We start from the raw sequence: 27,181 nt of genomic DNA, 5'->3' as shown, positions 1-27,181 counted from the left end.
TTAATAGGAGTACTGTGGTCAGTGGTATGTCACGTCACGTGACAAACCACTGACCACAGCACAGTTTTTTTTTTTGGTTAAAGACCACAGTTATTCACTTTGGTCCGACGATTTCTTAACTTTTTTTATTTATTTATTTGTAATCTGACACTTTATTTATTATTATAAATTATTATGTCAATTAATAATTTGATGTATATCATATTAACTCATTTGTATTATAGTGACACTAATTTATTAAATCATGTATTAAATTAATTTTTATTTGTGCAGGTTTAAACTTTCAAGTGGTCATGGCTCTAGAAAAATTACAATAACCAGGTTCTATTGTTCTATACTTTAAATTTTATTTTTAGTTAAATTATCATTTTTAACTATAAATTGTGTTTTATTTATCTATAAATATTTTCTCATTATAAATGTCTACTAGAAAATATTTATCCGGATATGAAAAACTTCTTAAAAAGAGAAAAATTGAAAAACAAATTGAATCTCAAAAAGGATCTATGGATAAATTTGTTACTAGTATTAAAAAAAACACAATAGAAAGTTTGGATGAAAATATTACAAGAAAGATTAAGTGGATTAGCTATATTATCAATTGAAAAAGAAATGTTAGAGGAACTTAAATACAAAAACTTAATTAGTAATTTTGCATCTTAAAAAGCAAGAAAAATAGATTTTAAATAAAAAAATTCAATATATAAATATATTTTATTTTATTAATATTTAATTATAAAAAGGCCCCATTTAAAATTTTCGACTAAGGCCCCAAAACTTGTTGAGCCGGCCCTGCCTCCATCCTGACTAATAAAAATAAAAAAAGTGTTTCACACTCTTGATTAAAGAATTTGTTGTAATATTACCTTACCTCTATATATGAGAGAAAGAAAAACTCTAACACGTGTCCCTTACTAAATGACTAATAGCCAAACTTAGCATACCACCCTTGGGAAGAGTTTACAAAAGTTTTGGAATCTCCCTCAAAAATAGAATGATTAATCTCAATTTTACCTCCCCGTCCCATGATGTACTTTGAACGCCATCTCCCCCCTCTAGTACTATCTAATTGTCTATGTAATAATTGTCTTAAGTAAATAATCATCAATATCATATACTATATATAATAGCAGAAGCCTTTTTCCTACAATTAAGGAGGTGTTGCCACATTAGCAAAAAAGGCCCCTTAAAAATTTGCCACGTTCACATTTTAAAAGAGCAAAGTTATAGCGTTTCGTTTTTACGCACCGTTTAACTTAATACAATTCAATAAAACCGGTTAACTAAATATAAAAACCCAAAAGGATTGAGAGAGATACAGAGAGTTTGAGAGTTTGAAAGGTGCAAAGAGAGAAGGAGAGACATCTCAGGGCGCTACTGCTGTTGTTCATCTGCAGCCACCGAAAAACTGGCTTTCCCCAACCATCATACTGCTGGAGCCATTATGGGTAAGGTTCTTTTTAAAAATAAAATATTGAAAATAAAATAGAATGACAGATTCTACTCAAAGAGAGATACTACCGCCCTAACGACCCTATCAGACGACCAAACCCACTATACAGAGACTCCACAAGGTGCGAATATAGAGATCAGAGGGTCGCTATTGGTAAAGTTTTCTCTTTCTCCGTTAGGTTTTGCCTTTGAGTATTTTGGCTAGATTGGCTTTAATTCAAGTTTGATTTTAGATTTTGGTTTATATATTAAGGTATTTGGGTTAGAATTGGTTGGTTTTGCATATTTGTGTTAGAAATGTTGATTTGAGTATTTGGGTAATCGGGGTTAGAAAGGAATTAAAATAAATGCACAGTGCAAATACAACAATCACTATTAAATTTCTTTGCATTGTTTAAATAGATCATATTTTTGAAAGTTATTCCATGTTTTTTCTTTTCTTTTTTCCAGTTAAATAACAATTTCATTTCAATAGAAACAGGAAATTAGATGTTGATTTTTTTTTTTTTCCCTTTTTTTTCCTATTCAATCACCATTTCTAGGGTTCTTCTTTCCCCCCCCCCCCCCCTTTTTTTTTTTCCTATTCAATTACTGTTTCTAGGGTTCTTCTTTTATCCCTATTATTGAAAAATATAAGGGTTTAGTAGTTTATACAACCATATTCCATCTTCTCAACCAATTCCCTCTTTCTCTTTCATCTTTTTCTCTAATTGCAGATTACTAATTCCCTACCCATTGGGTCTTCCACAAAAAGAATCTCTCAATCAAGCTTTAAGATTTGGCTACCTGTTACCCTAATTTCCCATTTATTTTGCTCGGTTTATTGAGTTCTGTTTTCTTCATTTGTTGTGTTGGTTAGATTGTAGTTTTGTTTGGCAGATTTTTGTTAGGTTTGCACCCTTTTTTTTTTTCATTTGCCTTCATGTTTTGTCAATTATTGTAGAGTGTAGATTTATGGATGATTTCTTTCAAAGTGAAATTATGGTTTTCTTGAAATTATTTACTGCATTTTTTTAATAGAAACAAACAGATAGATAACAAAGATTTTGTTAAACAGTGTTTTGCCACACTACTCAATCAAGGTTTAAGGTTTGGCTACCTTTTTCCCTAATTTCCCATTTATTTTTACAATTTCTTCAATTCTGTTTTATTCGATTGTTGTATTGATTAAATTTTGTTTTTGTTTTGCAAATATTTGTTAGGTTTGTGCTTTTTTTGGTTTGCCCTTAAAATTTGAATTGATTTATGCTTTGTGCAGATCTATGTTTTGTTGAATCGTTCTCAAAAGGAAAAAAAAAAAAATCGTACGGTGCACTCTTTGGAGTCTTCTTTTTATCAAACATATTTATAAAAACACAAACCCACTTATCAAAAAAAAAAAAACACACACACACACAAACCCAAAAACCCAAACGCCGTATTTCCAATCAAAAGTTCAGATTCACTCTAACTTCCATTTCTTCTCTACAATTCCATACACACAAGTCAGAATAGCATGTTCAAATACTGCCGCGTTAGTTAAACCCAACTAGAATCTCGATCATTACACCATTTGAAAGCCCGATCATTACACCTATAAGAGAAAACAAAAACATAAAGCCCAAAAACTACCCTCTCCTAATAAACCCTTTCTTCTTCTTTGCCTCTTCCTCCGTGTTGATGTCGTTTTCTCTGCCTCTCTCAATTCTCAAAACCCCTGCACCATAGCCCATGGCTGCTCTCTCACTCCTTCAGCCTCACACCACCGTCGTATATCATTTAGAACAACTATCAAAAAACACGCCTAAGATTCATTAAAAAAAAAAAAAAAACAAAACTAGTCATTCTACCATTTTTGCTCTACCATTTTGGAAAAAAAAAATATAAAAAAAATAAAATAAAATAAAAGTCTCACGCAGGGGAAGATAGAGAAAGGCCAAAACCACTACCAATGAGTTTTTATCTTCGCATTTAAGTTTGTTTATTAATTATGATTAGGTTTTGATATTTTTTTTGGATTGGTTTTGTTTTGTTTGGGTCTTTATGTTATATTTGGTTCTCATTACGGTATTTAAGTTATAAGTGGTTCTGTTTTGATTATTTGGGTTAAATTACGCCATGGTACATCCACCCTCTGCCCCAATCAGACCATACCTCCATTGATGTAGTCTCTCTATTTTTTGTCTCTTTAAATTTAGGTCTAGAGAGGGCAAACATGAGTTTGCTATTCGGAGAAAGCGTTGGTAAAGGCATGTGAAAAGAGTTGGAAAGAGAGAAATCTGACATCTTCGGTCAAGCCGCCTGAAACCTTTATAGGTATTATTTAAGTAAATATTGCTTAAAACGTCTGATTTGATTTAGGCTTAAGTTTCTGTACTCAATTGAATTGATTTTGATTACAATTGCCAATTTGTCATATAATAGAAAATATAATTATTTTTTCTTCATGTATTATTTTTATTTCCTTTCATGCATGTTTTGATCTCATGTTGGATCGATGCAGAGTTGTGATTACCATTTATCTTTGTAGGGATATTGGGCCTGGGAGTCTGTCATTTGTTTGTGTTATGGATTTATGGCCCAATTCGAAGACAAGGGTTTGTTCAAGGACGAGAAATCTTTGTTAAGCAAGGTTGTGTTAGTGAATAAAGGTCTACTTTGACCACTATGGCTCAAGGGATGGGCCGAGGATAAATTCATCCTCAGCTAACCAGGGCCGAGGTTCAAAAAGGTTGTCTGTCACTCAGGAGTAATATTCCAAAAAGTCTTGTCGGTAGTGATAAACATTGTTAGAGTGGTTATCAGAAGGATGCCCTAAAATATCTAAAGAGAAAGCAGGTACCACCACATTAAATGCACTGCAGCTAACACTCTGGCCGCATTAATGTGGAGGTGATACCTGAATAGTGTATTTCAACCTTACAACTATTACATGAAGACTTATGAAAGGTATAGATGGGACAAGTATCAACACCGACCGGCTAGAATGCACGTGGAAGAGGGAGAAGAGAAGGAAGGAGAGTATATAAAGAAAGGGGGGAAACAATAGATGAGGATCGAGAATTCACAAGAAAAAATATTGTAGCATCTAAGAACTAAACTTGAGATCAATACATAAGATCAGACCTCCTTGGATCTTTCCGAGGACGATTTTTCTTCAATACGAGCCTTTTTCCTTTTCATTCTCCTATGATCTGAATCCATTTTTATGTTTGTTTGATCAATTAAAGCCTAGTATCCAAACCCATTCTCTACAAATTCATTGTTTTGGGCTTTTTGGGCCTACGTCCATCCACGCAGTGGGCTAGGAGTTCAAATCTGGTCCTTACAATCTTCTATTGCATGTATTTTAAATGAATTTCCTTTTCGTTTGTTACTGCCTGACTACAAAACAAAACAAAACAAAAAAAAAAAAAAAACAGAGAACAAAGTCAGTATGAGGTGTTTATTTATAAATGAATTTCCTCTTGCCATCATCATGCCAGAACCAATACCAATATGTGTTTCTTTTTTCCAGTTTGTTCATTAAATATGATCAAAATATGATATTTTATTTGGAGTGGTTTTGATTTAGGTCTTTACCTTGAAGTTATGTTTTTCTATTAGATTTTCAATTTGTGCATTAAATAGGATCAATTCTTTTAATATTTGTTTGGATTGGTTTTAGTTTAGGTCTTTATGTTATATTTGGTTATGATTAAGTTATTTCGGTTAAATTTGTTCATGTTTATTTGTCTATGTTGTCTGGGTTAAAACACAAGGGAATGGATTTAAAGAACTTAAGCGAGTCTCAGTCTCTTTTGGACAATTTGAATGTCGAAATAGAGTAGGAGATTATTCAAAACAAAGTTATAAAAAATACAAATCAAGTTGTAAGGAAAAAGTAAATTGAGAGTTTTCCCTTAATTCTAATTGTATAGAAGTAGTAACGTGAATCTCTGTGGAGGGAAGGCTTTTCAATTTTTTCAATTTTTTTATTCTGTTGAAGAATGAAAGAATAAGGTGATGAATTTAGAGGGGTATAGGTCATATTTTTTTGAGTTCATTTTTATTGCCAATTAATTACGTATGGTACAATCTTGGTATTATAGAAATAAAATAATGTCTTACCTTAAATGTGGTCTCATGACTGAGTAAGATGTGTATTAAAGTTATGATACTTTGTGATCAATTTGTATTCTAATCATGCACCATAAATGTGTAATACTAATATCCATATTCCCAAGTCCCAAGAGAATTGACTTTTTACCTTTTGTGGCTACTTTGCTTTAGGGGGATGTGTTTTAAGACTAATTGTGAGAGTGAACACAAATCTATCTTTTGAGAAAGGAATATGTTTATCTTCAAAGGAAGATAAGTAGAAAACTTACTAGATAGGACTGCTTCAATAATAGAAAAAATATTCCCTACAGCCAAAATTAATTTGCAAAAAATTAGTGAAACTCGAATGGAAACAAATGCAACTTAGATTTATGGGAGAAGCTGTGTTTCATTTTTGTTTAATTTGGTAAAATTCTTGGAGGTGGTAAATGTTTGTTTGTCAAGGCAAGTGTCTGGTATGGAGTCTAATACGGGTCAGCCCTCTTTTTAATGCTATTACTTGGTTCTCTTTTAGAATAAGTTTTGTTATTGCCTTTTGGCTTTTCTTTCATATTTTCTATTAAAATTTTTTATTGCCTTCCACTCTATCTGCATAATTAACGGGGTTAGGTACTTTAAAGTTTTGTTTTAATGGTAGACAATGTGTTTTGTTATTGTAGTTTTACAGTTGTTAGTGTGTGAATTGAATTAACAAAACTAAAAAATGAGTGGTCGCTATTAAGTTTGCAGGTAATAATAAAACTGCAAAGATGCTCTATTCATGTAGTTCTTTTATACATAATAGGTACAATATTATTCTAATAATTATTGTTTTGTTCCTTAAGCTCATTGGCATATCCGGTTGAATTCCAATGAGCCAGAAAATTGTATTTTATTGGTGGAACGGTCCCTTTCAATATTCATTCATTCTAACTACCAACTACATTGTTTGTTCTCTGCCCTATCCCGTCCCTTCTAATTGCCATCTACTCTATCCGTACTTTGTCTCAATCCTTGCTGCTCTATTCGTTTTTCCTGCCCATGTCCCTTCTCTGCAGTACTATATCTGGAAGGTAAGCACACTCTTTCTCACTTCACCCACTATTGTCAATTCCTGTAACTTCTCAACGGTACTTTTCTTATTTGAATTTCTATATTTTAAATTTTTGCACTCCTGCTGAATTGTCTAGGGTTTTCCTTCGATCCCTATTGAAGAATAGATGGGTTTATTCTCTTTCTTTGGATGCTTTGGTCTCAAATTATCATCTCTGTATTTTGGTTTGGGTAATATTAGGGATTTTCACTCTTGATTTTAATAGTTAGCTTTCACATTTTCTGCTTTTAAATCTGAAAATTTACAGTGTAGGATAATTTATAATTTTTTCTAAGTGAAATTATGGTTTTCTGGATTATTTGCTATGTTTTTGAATTAGGGATTGATTTTCGCTCTTGATTTTAATAATTAACTTCCACCTTTACTGCTTTGAAATCTGACAGTTTACAATGTAAGGATAATTTATCATTCTTTTTAAAGTGAAATTATGGTTTCTGGATTATACACTGTATTCTTGAATATTAAGGGTGTTAGGTTCTAAAGTTTAGGACTTTATGTATTTTAGAACTCTAATTTGTAATGTTGGCAAACCATGATCAAAACAATGTGTTTAGAAGTGTTTAAAGCTAGCTCAAAGTTGTATGTCAATGTAAAGTTGGAATCGAGTGTAAAGCAGAAAGTAGTGTGGCTTTCGGCCTGGCTCGATCGATCGAAGCTTAGGCTCGACCAATCGAACGTCGGGCAGATTGCTTTTCTGTAGATTCGTCCAACTCAGCTCTATGTGTTTAAAACGTTTTTAGGGTTTCTTATTTGTCCTAAGTATAAAAGGCAAACCCTAACCACGTTTTAGTGTTGCTCATATTGCGGTTTGTGTAAATCTCTTGTGAGATCTAGAGGAGCTTTCCTTTACACAAACTTAGGGTTTTCAAGGAAGGGACATTCTCTAAACCTTGATGATCAAAACAGTTGCTGCCATTAAAGCTTAAAGAATACACAAGCGGGGGTGCTTGTAGCTGGTGGAATCCAAAGAAAGAAGGAGTCCGTGGATTCGGAGCTTGCACGTGGTCGTGTCAGTAAGTTCTACTGGTTGGTAGCATTAGGAAGTCGAGCGGGAGTGCTTGTAAGTCCTTTTGTATGAACTTCGATTCTTTCTGATAGTGGATTCAAGTTTACCTTGAGGATAGCTAGGTCAAATCCTCCCCAGGTTTTTACCGGTTTGGTTTCCTGAGTGATCATATCATTGTCTTATTTATTTTCCGCTGCTATGCATGATATGATATATTTGTGTTAACCTAGACTTGTTAATTTGACTAAGTAACAACTTGGCTAATTATCTAGGGTTAATTCAATTGTTTAAGGGGTCTAAAAACTATCAAGTGGTATCAGAGCGGGTTGCTCTTTTGTTTTTGATCCTTTGATCTTTGAGCTGATCCTTGACCCTTGTTGTCATGGAACACGGACACTCTCTAGTTATTCCTCCTCACTTCGATGGGAATAATTATGCTTACTAGAAAGTAAGGATGAAAGCCTTCCTAAAATCCATTGATGAAAGGGTGTGGAATTCCGTTGAATACGGATGGGAGAAGCCCACTACTCCTGTTAGTGAGTGGGAAACTTCTTAGAAAGAAGCAACTTCGTTCAATAGCAAGGCTATGAATGCGATTTTTAATGCTGTTTTTATGGAGGAATTTAAGAGAATCTCGAATGTTGAGATCACTCATACTGTTTGGAATATCCTCCAGACTGTGCATGAAGGCATGAAGGCTGTCAAAATAAATAAATTGCAGCAATTGACTTCTAAATTTGAAAGCATTAGGATGTCTGATGATGAATCTTTTGATGAATTCTATGCTAAACTGAATGATATTGTTAATTCTGCTTTTAACTTGGGTGATATCTATGATCAACCTAAAATTGTTAGGAAGTTTCTTAGATCTTTGACTGAAGACTTTAGACCCAAAGTGACTGCCATTACTGAAAGCAAGGATGTGGACTCCATCCCTATTGATGAGCTTGTAGGATCTCTTCAATCCTATGAGTTGGATCTACCCAAAACTTCCAAATCCAAATCAATGGCTCTTAAGTCAGTTGATGATGTTGATAGTGGTGGATTTGATGATGAGCTCTCTGCTACAGAGATTGCCTATCTTGCCAAGAACTTTAGAAACTTTCTCAGGGATAACAATAGAAAGGCAAGAGGCACAAACACTGCTGAACCTAGAAATTTTAGGAAGTATGATCCCACTAAGGTTAATAACAATGATAAACCTAGAGAGAGAGTAGGTCAATCTTCCAATAATTCTTTGGGCTCTCAATGTTTTGGATGTCAAAGGTATGGACACTTGAAATCTGAATGTCCAACCTATTTGAAGTCTATGGGTAAAGCTATGGCTGTAACCCTTAGTGATGGTGAAGTTTCTGATCATGATTCTGATTGTGATGAGGATGGAAACTTCATTGCTTTCACTGCTACTGCTGTAGTTAATGAGAGCATATCTGTTGAAGAGAATCTTTCTGATGGGGAACTCTCTGAAGATGCAGATCTTCAAGAGGCCTATAACAAATTTTGCAAAGTTGCTGCAAAGGATGTTATGAATGTTGAACTTGGCCTAAAGAAAATTGAATCTCTTGAGCTTGAAAAGAAAAATTTGCTTGTTAAATTATTTGATGCTAATGACCTTTTGAACAATGTGAAAACTGAAAACATGCTTTTGCTTGATAAAGTTAAATCTTTAGAACTTGATTTATCTGTTGCTAGATCTGCTAGTTCTAAACTTGATCAAATGCTAAGTGTTCAAAAGCCATCTTCTGACAAAACTGGTTTAGGTTATGTTGATAGCATCTGTGTGTCCACTCCCCATTCCACTAAGTTTGTTCCTTCATCTTCCTCCTCTGAACCTTCTGCGAGTGAGATAGTGAGTGATACTGTCAAACCCCTTGTGAGTGAGGTTGCTAAACCCTTAGAAGGTTCATCATCTAGGAAGATTAGGGTTGATCTGAAAGAATCTAAGGCTAAGAAGCCTACCCTATCTAAGGACAAGACACATGATAAACCTGCATGGGTATGTCATTTTTGTGGAAAGACTAGACACATACGTCCAAATTGCTACAAGCTGCAAGCTGCAAAGAGAGCGAACAAACCAAAAGTACCTGTGCCTCAAACACTTGATCCTATGGTACTTATTGGTGATTTGGTAAAGGTTTTAAACCTTTATTCTAATCCTGGAGTTGGAAATCATTCTCAAGTGAATAAGAACTCCAATGCTCGTGGTGCATCTAAAAAGTTTTGAATGCAAAAGACTCAACCTAACTAAGTCTTTCTGACATGGTCCTTGTGCTTCATTGCTATACCCTTTGTAACCATTGTTATTTGTTTTTTTTTTGTTGTCTCTAGGATTTGCATTGCATAACATTCATGCATTTCATTCTAGGTGTTTTTATTTGTATTAAAAAAAATAAAATAAAATAAAATAAAAAAAGAAGGGAAAAGGAAGCACATTTTGTTTTTGCACTATTCTTCTTGGTTTTTGAGAACAAGGTTAGTCAAAATATTTACACATAACATGTTGTTTGTACCTTGTTTAGCTTTAATGAGCTTATTTATTGCACTCTACTAGTTGAAGATTTGTAGTGCATGTTGTGTGGGAAAGATGTGTATGGTTTTTGATTACTATGTCTTAATCTTGAAGTCACTTATTTTTTAAATGACGGACTTGAACTTTTAGAGAAAGGCATAAATAACCATCTTACCACTGTTCACTAGCCAATCATGAACACATTAGTGCATATCATCAGATTTTGTGCTCGAGAAAGTGTAGCACATGCACAAAAAGAACATAAGGTGAAGCCTCGGTAAAAGTGCTTAATTCTTGAAATCTAATTGGTGTGTACTATTAGGCTTGATGCCAAACTCACATAAACTTAAAATTGGAATGTATATTATGAGGCATAAATACAAGAAAATTACATGATTGCAAGCTTATGATCTAGGAGATGTGGGAGTTATATGATGTAACTCTTTAGGTGATAGTCTCTTTTAAAATTCTTTGTGATGAATTTTGTAGACTTTGTGATTGATTGCTATTCACATATCACCTCACATGTATCTCATGTCTTTGCTAGTCGCACACACTACACGAGTTACTCGTTGCTAAACATTGTACATGTTATTGTGTGTGTTTATGGTCTGACCAACCAAGTTTTTGCAATCACTTTGAATTATGTGCAAACTAAATTTGTGGCTTGAAAATTTGTGAAGAATGCAAAATTTTGTTTTTGGGAATATTGGGCTTAAAATTCTTGTTTGGAAAATCATATCATCTCATACTCATGCATTTTTGGTCTTAAATTTTAATGCTTTGAGTCAAATCTTTTTGTTTTTCAAAAATTGTGTTTTTCCAGAAAAATTTGGTGAGCCCCTGCCTGATTCAATCGGTCCATCCTGTTTTTCGACCGATCGAAATTTTAAAAATTTTAAATTTTTTAAGAGAGGGAGCCTCTGTCTGTTTCGACCGGTCGAGGCTGATTTTCGACCGATCGAAACTCGTGTTTCTGGTTTTAAAAAAGGCAGAATAGGACTTTTTCAAAGTCACTATTCAAACTTTTTCAAAGTTCCTCTCTCTCTCCGTGTTGGCACTTGGCTCCACCATCAATTTTTGTCGTTTTCCTTCAAGATTCTTGCTGGGTTTTTGTCTTTAGAAGCCGGTAAGACCCTTTTGCCCATCTTTTTCAAGTTTATTTCTTGATTTCATGCATTTTTCATGCATTCTCATGTCTATTTTCGGCACTTTCAAAATTATTGGGGTTTTTGATGATTCAAGCCAATTCTTGTGTAATTGATCAATGGGTTTTTGTGCCATGATGTTATATTAATGTTCCCTATGATTTAATTTGATCAATTTGGTGGTTTTTGAAAAATTGAAAATTCTAGGGTTTTGAATTTGATCCGAATTGGGGATTTTGTCAAATTAGGCTTAAATTGATGAAATTGGCTTCTCCAATTGATGTAATTGGTCATTATTGTTGTTATTCTATCATGTGCAATGATCAATTCGTCAATTTTTTAAAAAAATTGATCAAGTGGTTTCTAATTTTTGGGGTTTTTGTGTTAAAAAAAAAAAAAAAAAAAAAAAAAAAAAAAAAAAAACCCTTTATGTCAAGCCAATTTTGTAATTTGAACCTTTTTGACTTGATTCACTGCATTAGCACATGCATCATGACATTTAAACTTGTTCATGCATCATATAGATTTTGATTTTTTTGTTTTTTTTGTGCAAACTTGCAGTCTGCTCTTGGTTTTTGTTTTTGTGGTTTTGTTCTTTCGCTCTGTGTTTTGATCCTTATCTTAGCACCATGCCTAGGAAAACTAGAGCTAATAGGACCACTTCCACTTCCTCTGAGTCTTCACCTAGAGTAGAGCTGTTTAAGAATGATAAGTGTAGAGAAGCCTATGACACCTTGATCTGTAGGTGTAAGATCTGGTCTGAGCGAGCTGTTGTGTTAGATGCGCTTGATCTGGCCATTAGAGCTAATTTTGAGTCTAGGGGTTGGTTGCCTCTCGTACAGATAGATCATCCACCTCTAACCGCCCTGATTAGAGAGTTCTATTCGAATCTCTCTTGCCACATCTATGATTCCAACACCCTTGTTCGGAGTTGGATACGAGGTGTAAAGTTCACCATTACCCCTCGGGTGGTGGCTGATGCTCTAGGGGTGCCGGTAGTTCGGGATGCTGTCTATCCCTATGATGAGTCACCTTTTTTAGATGTTGTCATGTCTTACATCACTGGGTTATCTATCTAGTGGGGTTCTGATCCTCGGATCACGTCCGCTGAGCTTACCGAGACTGCCTATCTCCTCTTTAGGATTGCGTGTCATTCTGTGTGGCCTATCTCTCACTTCCACACCATCCCTTTAGAGCAATGTGTGTTTTTGTACGCCTTAGCTTCTGGAGCGTCTATCAATTTTCCTCACTTGTTCCTTCGTTCTTTGAACGAGGTTCATAGGAGTTCTGTCGTAGGGCATGCGCTGATTCATCCTATTTTCATTCATAGGATTCTGCTCTATTTAGGTCTAGATGGTTTTCCATCAGGTGAGCCTGTTCAAGTGATAGCTCCTATATGTGCCACCTTTCTTCGTCAGAGAGCTGCTCAGTTAAGGGTTCCTCCTTCTCGTCCTAGAGGTGCGTCATCTAGTAGTGTTCCCCCTCCTCCCTCTTCTACAGGTACAAATGCTGCTGAGCCTTCAGGTACTGCTGCAGATGCTGATGCTGCTGTTCCTCCCCCGACTGCTACGGATGCTTCAGACATTCGTCGCGCGTTGGATCATCTCTTGACCGTTCAGGCGGCTCAAGGACAGATTTTGGTGGACGTGCTTGATGAGATCCGTGCCTTGCGTGCGGAGTTGGCGCAGTTTAGACCACCTCCCTTTTGATGATGGATATCTTGTGTGCCCTTTGGCATTCCGTCACAAAAAGGGGGAGTACTTGTAGGTTTTTTTTTTTAGGGGGAGATTTTTTGTTTTTGGTTGGAGCTTGTGGAGTTTTTAGATTGTATCTAGGTGCTTCACTGTGTACTTAACTTTTTTAGCTCTTTCTTATTTTTGATGGATATTCATGTTAGGGGGAGTTTTATGTTTTTGTTAGTACTTTATTTGTTTCTTGTTTCAAACTGCTTATTGATTTATATTTATGAGTTATTCATTGATATATGTCTTTATTTGTGAGTTGTTTGAAATCAAGAATTTATTTTGTTTACTTGTATTATTTCCACACATGCGGTTATGCATTTTGTTTAGTGTTTCAGGAAATATACAGGTTGATTCAATTGAGCTGCTGTCTACACTTGCAAATGATGGATAGTAGTTAGGATTGAATTTTTGTTTATGAGCATTATTTTGTAAAGGGCTTTTTCATGTTGTAAACTTTGAGCTTATGTTGTGTTTTGTCACGGATTGCCAAAGGGGGAGTTTGTTAGGTTCTAAAGTTTAGGACTTTATATATTTTAGAACTCTAATTTGTAATGTTGGCAAACCATGATCAAAACAATGTGTTTAGAAGTGTTTAAAACTAGCTCAAAGTTGTATGTCAATGTAAAGTTGGAATCGAGTGTAAAGCAGAAAGCAGTGTGGCTTTCGACCTGGCTCGATCGATCGAAGCTTAGGCTCGACCGATCGAACGTCGGGCAGATTGCTTTTCTGCAGATTCGTCCAACTCAGCCCTATGTGTTTAAAACGTTTTTAGGGTTTCTTATTTGTCCTAAGTATAAAAGGCAAACCCTAACCACGTTTTAGTGTTGCTCATATTGCGGTTTATGTAAATCTCTTGTGAGATCTAGAGGAGTTTTCCTTTACACAAACTTAAGGTTTTCAAGGAATAGACATTCTCTAAACCTTGATGATCAAAACAGTTGCTGCCATTAAAGCTTAAAGAATACACAAGTGGGGGTGCTTGTAGCTGGTGAAATCCAAAGAAAGAAGGAGTCCGTAGATTCGGAGCTTGCACGTGGTCGTGTCAGTAAGTTCTACTGGTTGGTAGCATTAGGAAGTCGAGCGGGGGTGCTTGTAAGTCCTTTTGTATGAACTTCGATTCTTTCTGATAGTGGATTCAAGTTTACCTTGAGGATAGCTAGGTCAAATCCTCCCCAGGTTTTTACCGGTTTGGTTTCCTGGGTGATCATATCATTGTCTTATTTATTTTCCGCTGCTATGCATGATATGATATATTTGTGTTAACCTAGACTTGTTAATTTGACTAAGTAACAACTTGGCTAATTATCTAGGGTTAATTCAATTGTTTAAGGGGTCTAAAAACTATCAAAGGGATTCTTTCCGAAATATGGTTGTATGGTTTACACTTTAATTCTTAGATTCAGATTTTGTTGAATTGTTGAACAACCTTTTATATGGAAGCACACTTTCACATTTTTACAATATCCATACCATTTACAATATTTTCTTTAGCTTCTTCTGTTGTCTCTCTTTCATCTTTCTCTCTTGTAATTTGAACAACCTTCTGACCCTGTGTAATTTAAATTAGTATTATTGTAAGCATTTGGTTTTACTTTGGGCGTCACTCCATTTGGAGATGATTGGAACTTTGATCATGACAGCGTGTTTATAGGCTTTTATGAAGTATGATGTTTTGTACACTGCATTAATGCATTTGGTGTACTTTCTTCACTTAATTATCTGCAAATAGATTAACGTTAATTGTGACAAAGGTTCTAATAGATGGCTTTAGCAAACTTGGTTTAGAAGGAATGCTTATACTTAATTTTTATAAGGTGAAGTTGTAACTGACTTATATCTCCTACTTGAGGTACATGGTGCTTTGTAAGGAGCTAACTTACTAAATGGAAGACATTGAATTTTTGAAGAAGTTTTTAGAGTAAAGTTCAAAACTTAGTTTTTAACTAAGATCCTTGCAACCTTTTTTCTTTGAGAATGCATTTGAAATTCCAACTCTTTAGTTTCACAAGTTTACATAATTTATGGTTATTTTTTATGAATCAAACTTAACCGTTCTTTTGTAGTCTCTTTTTCATCTTTCTCTCCTATAATTTGAAAAACCTTCTAACCCTGTCATTTTGTTGAAATACAGATTTGCTTAGTTCTTTGCCAAGCACAACACTTGGGTAATTTACAAGAAGAGTTGAGGAACAAACTGAAAGGTAAGGACAGCCTGATTTTCTCTTTGTTTATCTCATACTTTGTATTAGATTTTGTCCATTAGTGTATTTGTGTTTGAATTGGCTTTGATTTGCATATTTTAGCCAGCTTTCTCTTCAAAGAAACAAATATTTGCATTCAATTAATTCTTATCCTGTATTCAACTAACCTATCAAGCTATTATGTTCTCTTTTAAAAACAATTGCCACCAACCATATTGGGTTTTTTTATTTGTCCTAACTGCATAAGCTATTTGCGATTCTCTTTCATTAGTTTATAGCATTAAAAGCTCCACAACAGGAGATTTATTTGTATGGGAATAAAAGAAGACAAATCAAATGAGTATTCAAAAACTAAAATACCTATTGGGAGGCCTTTTGTAGAACACCTAGCAGATATAGTAATTTGTTTTTACTTACATAATCCTTATGGGAAAAAATAAACAAGAGATATGGTTCTATAGAGCCTAAGTATTAACAACCAAAACGTACCCTATACTTTAGGCCAAATTAGTTAATAGCAAAGTGATGCCATGTTGTCTACAAGAGTGAAGTAGAATGATATCTTCCTTTGAGTTTTATAGAGAACAACTCAATGCATCATTTATGTTTTATGCTAATGCTATTTTTTATGAATATTTTATTCTTATTTTGCTAGGTCTTGATTGCTACTTAGAGCCAGAGAGTAGTTGAAAAAGAGGTAGAGACAAATAAGAAAATGAATATTGGTGATATTCAGAAAAGTGCAAATATTATCAGGATCCTAATGAAGTAGGAGTTGATGGAAAAGGACAGTGGTAGGAAGCATCAAGAAATTGAAAATCAAATGTACACAGCTCAAGAAAAAAGCAAGACAATGCAGATTTCTATTAGTACCAACTCTTATCTTTTAATGATTGCTATTGAGAAAATTTTATAATGGAAGACTTGGTTAGGCCTACCATAGCCACTTTCTTTGCACTTACATAGGCTTGGACATTTAATCTTGAGGGACCAATTTTTAGTTTCAATCAGTGCAAGTGCAAAATAAGGATTGGCTTTAAGGGATCTCTTTTTCTCTCCCCCCTACCTCAAGATATATATATATATATATATATATATATATATATATATATATATATATATATATATATATATATTTTTTTTTTACTTTGTATTCTTGAAATTAATTGTCCTCTTTGCAATGTAAATTGGGGAGTTATAGTAAGAATCCTATAATGGTGATGAGGTGTTTTGTATTTTCCTCATTATGTTTCATTTGAATATATTTCATGCATAAACACAGATTATGAGGGATTTTATAATCTCCTTAAAAAAAATTAAAATAAAAAATAAAAAAGGAAGTTTATAAAAAAAAATAATAGGGAATTTTTTTTTTTTTTTTTTTTGTCTTTTTCTTTTTTGATAGAAGTATTTAGTTTTCTATTAATCATCTATAGAGTTATCATAAGATTTTTATGCTATCATATTTATGATTAGTTGGCTTAAGGAGCTATCATGGAGTTTTTATGATATCATGTTTACATTATTAGAGAATAATATTGGTAGGATTAAACACTTAGTGAAAATAGCAATTTCCTAACAATAGAATTTAAATATTTTATTATTATTACTTTTAAATATTCTACCATGAATAAGAATTAAAGTATCCCGCGCATTGTGTGGGTAAAACGCTAGTATATATAAAAGCAGAGACTTCATGCAAGAGAGCATGAGGTTCTGCCATATGGTGTACTCTATGAAGAGAATTAAGATACTCTTAAGTCATATTAGAGATAAGAATAAATTTAAAAGTGGAGACTCTATACCTCCTTTGGTTCAATGTTTCAAGACTAATTTTTGTTACATTTTGTATTCAATATTTTAAGACTACTATTTATTTCATTTGGTTCAATGTTTCAAGACCTTCCATCTCTCACACACACAAAAAACTCTTTGCATTTCCATTCATCCTTTTCACTTTTACTCCTTTATATACACATTTCCATAGGCTTTCATATCATCCTATCTCAAATACACTTAAACAAAAAATGATGTCATTTAGTTTCGACCTTTCAATGACACCTACATAACTCCAACGTTGCAGTATCATTTGATTGTAACTCGTATGAGTAGGCTATGACCAAGGAAGGGGGCTTGCATTTTTTATTCAGTGACAGTAGCTTATGATTTTGATTTTAAAGTCAGACATTGTAGATTTTGTGAAGGTTATGAAGTTAGCTTTTTTCTATAAAAAAAAAAAAAAAAATTGTGTTAGAATTCATAATTTGTAGGTTTCTTTGTATGTAGCCATAGTGGTAAAAACAAAAATCGATGGTGACTTAAAAGTATTTTTCGCTTTTTTTTAAAGGATACAGAAGCCCAACTTAAGTCAATTGAATTTTGATAAATGAATGTGTTTTTAGCAAATTTCTCTTTGTTTAATCACGTTCTCTTTATGTTGATACTTACAAATGATTTCCTTAATTCCATTGAGATAATTAATTGGGTTTTTATGATCAAGGTCTCCATATTTGATTGTGAGAATAGAGTGATTGAGAAAGTGTTTGGTAGGTTGCTTATATAGGATATAAAAGTATTTTATATTTTAAATTCTTATTTGTAGATTTCAAAATCATTTAATAAGTTTGAAAAATAAAATATACTTTTAATGGTAAATATTATAATCTTACAATGTTATACAATTTTTTAAAATAAATTATGAATTAAAAAAAATCAAGTTTCAAAGTATTTAACAATATTGTGGGCAAACATAAATATTATACAACAAAATAAGTATTAAATATTACATGTAGATTTTAATATACATAAAAATGATTTTAAATGAAATTGTAAAATAGTCCATACATCGTGCGGGATATCATCTAATTATAATAAAAACAACACAACAAATGCGAACGCACTGAGAAGACACTACTTTTAAGTATGAGATGGATTACATTGTCATTCGATAAAGACAGTTAAACAAAACCTTTACCACCATTATCAAATTGAAAAAAAAGGGCAGGAGAGAGAGATGGCAATACCTCTCTTCCCTCTGTTGCTTTAATTACAGCCACTAATATTATAATTGGCAAACTCAACATTTTAGGTCTAGGAATGACACTGCTAAATATCTTAGAATATCTACTCTTATTGGCAAAGTTTAAAAGATAAATAAAAATTTTTCCATTATCCCAATTTTTTTTTTTTTTAATGCTATCCTTAATTAAACTCAATCTAATTGATCCTCAGTGAGAATTAGGTAAACCCAATCAATGCCCCACATTGTGGAAACTTTTTCTTGGTGCACTGAGTCCCTCTCCTTAGTCGGCACTGATAGTGCTTAGCATTCTATGAGAAAAAGATAGCTGGTGTATGAGTGGAGTCTCAAGACTCTTAAGCCTTGGAAGTTTATGAACAATAAAACATATATAAAAAAAAAATTAAATATCTACCTCCCTCTTGTTTAAATGTTTGAAAGGAAATGAATTAATCATGTTTGGGATTTAAATGAGAAAAAAAAATTTTAATTATTATTATTACTTGCTTATGTCCCATGTAATGCAGGTACGCTCTATAAATGCATTTTTTTTTTTTAAATTTGATAAAGAATTATTTCTACATGTTATAATATTTAAGAAAAAAAATTCTAATTAGATTATACATCATTGTAAAGAAAGCAAATCTAAATTATTATGATTATTATAAGTAAAAATATAAACTTCTTTCTTAAGTGAATTGAAAATATTAAATTATATCCACTATGTTAAGTACATTATCATTTTTTTTTTTTTTTTACTCTTGATGATTTCATATTTTCTTTAAATCTTTTTTTTTTTTCTCTTTTTCCTTGATTTTGTTTCAATTTTTGTGAAAGTAACTAAACTCAAGCAAGAATACAACATTCCTAATCAAGTTTTATACAAATAGTAAATAACATTTAATTAATATGAAATTTGACATGTGTGTTAAAGATAATGAGAATATATATATATATATATATATGCAATCCAACACCACGGTTTTAAACTTATTAAACCAATTAAAAGTTATTGAGTAGTGTAACATTAACAAAAGTTACACCACTTGATTTTATATGTGTATATACAACCTTTTTATTATTATTATGAAATTTCTTTAATAAAAATAGCTGCATAGACATTTAAGGATTAAAAAAAGTATTATAAGATTTTCAGTGAAAATCCATATTTTAAGGTATTTAATTCAATTTGAGACGTCCTAATTTTGAAAGAATTAAAAAAATGACTTATGATAGAAATGAATAACAATATATATATATATATATATATATACACACACACTAGCCTCATCACACGCGCTCCGCATGTGTGATAAGGCTTTTTTTTTCTTAGTTTAATGTAATTTTTCAATTTGAATTTATCCGTTATTAGTGAGGTTACACAGGTATTTATTTTTAAGAAACTAAAATTTATGATTTGAAAAATAAATAAACGGCTAGGTTTAGTGTGTGCTAGATTTTAGGATAAAATGTATTAAACGTGCGTGAAATATATTCAAATAGAACGGCAAATTTTTAGGAAAAAAAGTTTATCTAGAAGTTTTTTTTTTTTTTTTGAATTTTGAATTTTGTTGAATAACAATTTTAACCTTATTTTGTATTTTTTAAGAATAAGAATTATCTAATTAGATTAGAGGTATTTTTGACATTTTTTGAAATCATAACTAATTTTTTGAATCCTCTTAATATATAGAGATATATATTTTCACCATTGAACCCATCAGGAAATATTCTTTAAAAATTCTTTTATTTACATTGGTTCCTCTTGTTCTCCTCTCCCAAACAAGTTATAAAGTTGGAAGTGTTATGATTGATTTTTATTTTCTAAGAGAGAAAAAGAATTATTGTTTATATAAAGTGAACTTCATACTTTACTTTGCTCAAACCTCTTCACATTAGAGAGAAAGAAAGAGAACGTTAGCTTAACATATCTATGGAGTACTCCAAGACTCAATTGTATAACAAAGTGAAGCCATATTTCTTAGTAATTATAATGCAATTTGGCTATGCCGGGATGTCCATAATCGGTAAGTATGCTCTAAACAAGGGGATGAGTGAACATGTGTTCATAGCCTACCAGCATGCCATTGCCGCTGTTGTCATTGCTCCTTTTGCTATTGTCTTGGATAGGTCTCCATCTCCTACCTTCTTGTTATTGTACAAGTTTTTCAACTCTTTTCTTCAATGTTACATGTTGAACGAGATGAAAAGGCTAACCACATTAATTTGATACTTTTAACAGGAAGAGAACGCCAAAATTGACATTCTCTGTCTTTGCTAAGGTTGCGTTGATTGCCTTATTGGGGTAAGAATTTGGACCATCACTCAATAATTAAGCTTTTGGTCTTAAGCTTCAAACAAAAATTTTTACTTTTTTCTTCTGTTTTTTCTCTTTTTAATTTCCTATTCAGGCCTGTAATAAACCAGAACTTGTTCTACACCGGGATGAAGTATACTACAGCAAGTTTTGCAAGAGCCATGTGCAATGTTATTCCTGCCTTTTCATTTGCAATGGCTTGGATTTTAGGGTAACTCTCTTTAGCTCCCCCATTCACGTTCTTGCATGCATACATGGTGTACACAAATTTGGGTTGCTTCAAATTTATGAATGCTTTTGCAGTCTTGAGAAAGTATATCTTAGGAGACTGCGTGGCCAGGCCAAGGTATTTGGGACTATGGTCACAGTTGTGGGAGCTTTGCTTATGACTCTGGTTAAAGGACCTATGTTTAATTTGCCATGGGCAAATGGAAATGCCCATCAAGAATCTACTAGTGCAGCAAACAAGCAAGATATCACGAAGGGTGCTCTGATGATTCTAGCAAGTTCTCTATCCGGGTCTGGTTTCTTTATTCTTCAAGTAAGAGTCTAATCGGCATTAATATAATTTGCAATTTTCAGTTTAAATTGAGCACAAGCATAAACAGGTAAATCAATTGAAAATTTAATTTAGACCCCAGTATTTATGCAGTGGATTATGTTAGTTCCAAACAATTGTTCTATCAGTGTTTCAACCATAGTTATAATATACCAAATCTAAAGCAAAAATAATGAAAGTAGTAAACTACACCCAAATTTTTAGTAATGAAGTAGAAAACCAATGAAGAACTTCTTCAAAGGAAAAATCACTCCGAGGATCCAACCTGTAGAAATCCAATAGAAGAAACAATTACAATTGGTCAAAACATTCAAAACCTTTATAACTTAAGACTCTCTATGCAACCTCAGAAAACATTCTTCTTGCCTTCCTCCATGGTGGTTTCAGAACCGATGGAAGTTTTTCTACACAAATTTCCTTTATGAATGAACCATCAGCCGCAGCAACTCACTATTGAAGAGCAAGCTCGGAGGTTTCAAGAAACAATTTAAGCGCAAGGTGAATAAATCACACAATATCGTTCTTCTATTTAGGATTTTTGTTATAATCAACAAAACAATTATGATTAACAGAGTATGATACATGAATCCCATTTTAAACATTACAATCAACTTCTTGCACATGATATTTCAAAACGTTTATTTAGACTGAATTAGTAATGAGATATACTTGTTGCATTGTAGGCAATTACACTGAAATCATACCCCGCGGAGCTTTCTCTAACAGTTTTGATTTGCTTGATGGGCTCACTAGAAAGTACCATACTAGCCCTTGCAATCGAATGGGGTAACCCCACAGCCTGGTCAATACACTTCGATATTAAGCTCTTAGCAACTATATACAGTGTGAGTAATTCTAAAAATATTATCCTTTTTAATGCCTTTTCTTTTCGTAGTTCTTATATAAATGTTGATAGTGAATAGTGGCCTATATACTTGCTTTTATACTCATAAGAAACTCTGTTCAGGGCCTAATATGTTCAGGATTTGCTTTCTACATTCAAGGAGTGGTAATGAAGGAAAGGGGACCTGTTTTTGTGACTGCTTTTAGTCCCCTAAGTGTGGTTCTAGTTATGATTATAGGCTCCTTCATTCTATCTGAGACATTGAGCATGGGAAGGTGCGCATTGATTTTTCTTAATATGCCTACCAAAAAGTCACCGTACAATATTTTTCACAACTACTAATATAGCCTAAAGTAATTGTTTCATAATAAAACTTATGTCAATGGATCCAAGTAAAAGTAATATTACTCCAATCACAATATGCCGTGTTAGTAATTGTGAGAAAAGTTGTGTTACTAGTATATTCCCACAGTATTTAATTATTATAGTTTATCTGGTTTATTTGGTTAATGGAAGGAAATCGTTGGAAAAAATTTTGGAATCATAAACATTGTATAACTACAGACTAACTTAGGTAACTGGACTTTTTTTTAGGGTTATTGGAGCAGTTGTCATTGTTGTTGGCTTATACCTAGTTTTATGGGGCAAGAGTAAAGATCAACTGGAATCGACATCAGAAAGTGATAAGGTAGTACTAACGGCCCAAAATATGGACACTATGAATGAGAGGAAAACAACTTCAAAACAAGAATTTTTAGCCATTGATGTGACAATTAGTACAAAATCTACATTAGGAACTACTTGAAGATAGTGGATATTTTATTTATATATGTGCTTATTAGTTGGAATTTGTGTATTTTCTATATATGGAATAAATTCTATTCAATGTGAAGTTTCTCGTGTAATATTACCTCCAAAGTTAGACATGGCTTGAATTTAAAGGAGGTGCACCAAGTACATCTCCATTGCTTGGTTCTCACTTATTTCTTAACCAAGGAAAGGATATCTCTATGCCACCACCTTCCTCCTATTCGTTGATTCCGGCTATCAGTGCACAGGAAAATGGTTTTATAAGCATTGTTTTAAAAAAAGGATTAGAAAAAAATAATAATAATAATAAAATAAAATTGGAAAGGGAATGGTCTTTGGTTTTATGGTCCGATTGAATTGTAATAATTTGGATGAGAGAAAAAATTTAGCTCCAAACTGATTTGGAGTTATCTTCCTTCAAGCCACACAGACAAGTCCAGTCGGATGGACTGGTATCAGCAAAAAGAACCTATGGCAGGGCCAAGTACTGCTACATGATTCCACATTTACGTAAATGACTGAGAGTCAAAAACTTTCCCTTTGAGAATTCACCTCGACCATCTGTCTGGGATTTAAATTTTTCTATCAAATCGATTCTCAACAATTTTCTGAAATTAAAATAATTACTAGGACTAAAAGTCTGATTTTCTTTTAGAAGCATATTCATGTAAGTCGAATGCAATTAATCTACAATAAATTACATATGATGTGGCTTTTTTTTTTTTTTTTTTACCTCTAGATCTTTTTATGTGCTAGATTTCTTAAAAACATACATAAGAGAATTTTTAATGAGAGGGGAGCCACACAATCACACAAATATATGTGGTTCGACTTTAAGCCTAGACATATCCATAGGCAGCATCTAAGAAAAAGAGTCACTAAGAAACATAGATATTACAGAGGCGGCACATATACATTCTCATAAAACCTAAACCCCTAATACACCAAAAGATGTCTCTCTCGTCACAACTAGCACACCACCAAAATTTTCAATTCTCTAAACCTCATGTGCAATCGAGTGCATAGAAACTACAGATTGGTCGGGTATATATTTTGAAAAGGCCAATTAAAGTTGGCATGGTGGTGCACAAAACTCAAAATCCAAATGGAAGATTTCCATCCATAGTAAGAGTACAAGAAGATTTGGTTTAAACCTAACATGCATTTGCTCGCAATCTTTAACAAGCCACAGCAAGACCAAACGTCCCAATAATTTTTAAGACAATCCAGGGCCATGACATATCTCCAAAAACTTATACAATATGTCAAAGTCTAATAAGTTCGATTAGATGGATTCTGAAATTATTGTTAGTATTATCAATGCAAAAGCTACGTACATATGTTTGTTTGTTAGTTTTAGTTAGGATGATTACAAATCCTCGATTGTTAATGCCACTGCTACCCTGCACACAAGGCATCTCTCAAATGTTTAATATGACATAATTCCAATTAATGCTGTTATTTCTCAACCCAAAAAAAAAAAAAGGCTAATCAGCACTACTAAACAAAGGTTCATTCAAGTGTGTACTCCCAACGCTAAAAAATTTCAATTTATTTGAAATTCTTTGGCCTTTATTTATTTTTTGGCATATGATGTCGATAGCACTAGAAGGTGCAAAACTAGTCAATTGTTGAATTATTATGTTTCTAATTTCCACTTGCTATGTGAACTAAGATAATGTAACCACGTGATGCATTAGCAGTGTTTTACCATTATATATATAACGCCAATCAAAACCTTCAGTCATGTCTAGCTAGCAGCCCAGTTTGGTTAGTGCAATTACTTTCTTCTCAGTCAGCACTCAGCACAGTTTGATACACCACGGTAAATGTTGCTTACGAGGTAAATAATGAAATAACACCAAAAAATAATAATAATAATAATAATAGCTTAAATAAATTCGCTTAAGATAATATTTGCCTCCACTCAAAGTGTCACGCCCCAAACCCCGAAGGGTCCAAAACATGAGAGAGACGTCTCAAGTACCTGTAAATTTTTCATTTTTGACAATTCAATCCACATAATTATTATCAAGTGCCAACAACAAGAATTATCATAATCATCCCATAAAATATACTTTCAGAGTAAGTCAGAACTCTAAGCATTAATTACAAGTATCATAGGCCACAAAAGAATAGAGGTCTGAAAACAACAATTACATAACAACAGCTTGTCCCAACAGTGGAAATACAGACATAACCACTATAATATACAAAAGAATGAGTCAAGCCTAGTCTAAGATGTACACCATCTAATATATCCATTACACAAAAATTCAGCCTCCATCAGCAGTTAGTCTAACTACTATTAGCCACCAAAAAGCTGTCTCAAAAGATTGTTGCCTACTCTGAAAAGTTATAAAAATAATGGAATGAGACAAAGCCCAGTAAGTAGCATAATTAAAGGGGGTGGGGGAAATGCAAGTTTCATGATGGTAACAATTTACAAATCATGTTTTTAATTCGGGAGTTTCCAAATAGTTTCTACAAAACCATTTCCCAAAAATAATATGACAAGAATGAATAAATTGACACAGCACAAAGCTTCTCAAAATGTTCTCATGAGATTACATACTATATATTCCTCAAAATATCTCAACATGAAACTACTTACTATACTGTGAGCAATAACAACACCGTTCCAAACCAAAAAATCTAACCCAAGGCCACATGATAATCGCTGACACAAAGCCGGAACTCATTGCCGACACAAAGCCGAAACTAAACTACCAAGACAAAGCCGGAACTCATCGCCGACACAAAGCCGGAATAATCATCACAAAGACGGGTGCTAAGATACTAATGTCACACAGACTATAGTATCTAGCTAGGTAATCACCGAGTAATCACATGTCACAGCACATGGGTAGAACATAAAGAGCTCACATAACTTTAATTCAAAATACATAATTTCACTTCTAAGTAGTTTCATAAAACATTTGAATGCCCAAGATATTCACAAGGTTCTCAATGCCTTCAACTTATTTCTTGCCAAAGAGATTTTGTATTAACTTCCCAAATAACATAGGCCAAGATAAAGCATCTTTATATTTTTGCAAATAATGCAATAAATCCATAATACGCATTTTCTAGAATTTAATCAAAGATGCTAGTCTTTTCTTTGCTAACAAATCATGCAAATCCCCCATATGCAATAAGAATATGCATTTTCATATATAATCATATATATAGTAGGGTCATAACACAATACCTTTTAGAAAAACATAGTTCCACCATTAATTTTCCAAAATGTGTTTGACCCAAAAACAATATTTATAAGATATGGCTATTTTTCAAAAATACCCATTAAAAAGCTACTTACCTAGCAACCGCAAAATCCTAATTCTCCAAGCTCCAAGGGGAGATTAGCTAGAACCTAAACAATGTCAAGCAAATCTATCACAATGAGCACAAAGCTTGAAATTGTATCTAGCTACATATTAGGAATTGCCAAATAAGCACTAAATTAGGCAAGCCTAGATTTAGCCTCACAAATAATATTTTCCATCTCCAAAGTTTCTCAACCAATTACTTTACAAGACATAGACTCCCATTATACTTATGAATCATACAAGGTATTATTTCTAACATCAAAACCTCAATAATTTATAAATAGTTTCCACATGGTTTTCACGACATCATCAAGAGACCCATGACACCAAAATCACAATATCCTTTCAAACAAACAATTTAGATCTTAAACTAGCTCCAAATAAACCATAAAATTATATTCACAATTTATTTCACAAAATATACCTCAAAACCCCTAAATTTTCACCATAACAAGCCTTAGATACCCAACATTGTAAAAATCATGAACACACTCATCAAGTACATCCACCAAGACCAAAACCCATATGTATAACACATGAATATCATTTCCAAAACTCTTAAATCACATGAAAATCAATATTAAAGCTTGGGTAAAATAACCTCAAACAAGAACATAATACTCATCAAAAGAGATTAAAATTTCTACCTCAATTAACTTGTGTGAAGATGTGATGTTCTTGAGGATTTTCTAGTGATTTTGCTGGAAAAAATGGTAGGGGTGATTATGAGGAATGTACCGGTGGGAGGGTGAGGGAGAGGAGTGTGTGTATGTGTGTTGTGTTGACTGAAAAAGAAAAAGAAAAGGAGAACAAGAGTGGGAGTGACCGGCCAAAGAGAGAAAAGAGGGAGTGGATTGTGTGATGGGTAGTGGGGTTAGGTGGGGGCACATTTGGTCCACAAAAATTCTGACTTACCCTTTAAAAAAAAAAAAAAAAAAAAAAAAAAAAAAAAAAAAAAAAAACTCACGGGATGTTACACAAAGAGTTTGCTACCTAAAGCACTATTAGTAAATTTGTCTCCAAGATACAACTAAGCCAAAATCTTTCATGTAGCAAACTTTGAGAA

General features: G+C 33.1%; 1 protein-coding gene and 2 long non-coding RNA genes across 3 annotated transcripts in view; 2 read left to right on the top strand and 1 right to left on the bottom strand.

Annotated features, from left to right (window-relative positions):
- Nucleotides 1–1,464: 1,464 nt before the first annotated feature.
- Nucleotides 1,465–27,181, top strand: part of LOC126697440 (uncharacterized) — a 37,725-nt gene continuing 12,008 nt past the window's right edge. The window contains exon 1 of the long non-coding RNA XR_007646202.1: nucleotides 1,465–1,606. This is a non-coding gene — a long non-coding RNA (uncharacterized LOC126697440). The remainder of the gene's footprint in view (nucleotides 1,607–27,181) is intronic.
- On the top strand, nucleotides 20,101–22,899 carry LOC126697431 (WAT1-related protein At2g39510-like). Its single transcript, XM_050394428.1, has 7 exons — nucleotides 20,101–20,383; nucleotides 20,496–20,558; nucleotides 20,665–20,781; nucleotides 20,874–21,111; nucleotides 21,813–21,974; nucleotides 22,097–22,248; nucleotides 22,568–22,899. The coding sequence occupies exons 1-7, from the start codon at nucleotides 20,187–20,189 to the stop codon at nucleotides 22,776–22,778; spliced, it is 1,140 nt and encodes a 379-aa protein (XP_050250385.1). The 5' UTR covers nucleotides 20,101–20,186; the 3' UTR covers nucleotides 22,779–22,899.
- Nucleotides 24,920–27,000, bottom strand: LOC126697439 (uncharacterized). The gene is made up of 3 exons (XR_007646200.1): nucleotides 26,763–27,000; nucleotides 26,106–26,159; nucleotides 24,920–25,131 (listed from the first exon to the last, which is right to left on the bottom strand). It is a non-coding gene; the product is annotated as an uncharacterized LOC126697439 (long non-coding RNA).

Source organism: Quercus robur, chromosome 8, assembly GCF_932294415.1.
Source record: "Quercus robur chromosome 8, dhQueRobu3.1, whole genome shotgun sequence".
NCBI lineage: Eukaryota > Viridiplantae > Streptophyta > Magnoliopsida > Fagales > Fagaceae > Quercus > Quercus robur.
This window is presented reverse-complemented; position numbering and strand designations above follow the sequence as displayed.

What these genes read in the sequence shown, in the direction of transcription:
- LOC126697431 (XM_050394428.1), top strand. Translation starts at nt 20,187, where the DNA reads ATGGAGTACTCCAAGACTCAATTGTATAACAAAGTGAAGCCATATTTC. An exon ending in TTTGCTATTGTCTTGGATAG is followed by an intron (nt 20,384 to 20,495) that starts GTCTCCATCTCC and finishes TACTTTTAACAG; the next exon opens with GAAGAGAACGCCAAAATTGA. An exon ending in GCAATGGCTTGGATTTTAGG is followed by an intron (nt 20,782 to 20,873) that starts GTAACTCTCTTT and finishes ATGCTTTTGCAG; the next exon opens with TCTTGAGAAAGTATATCTTA.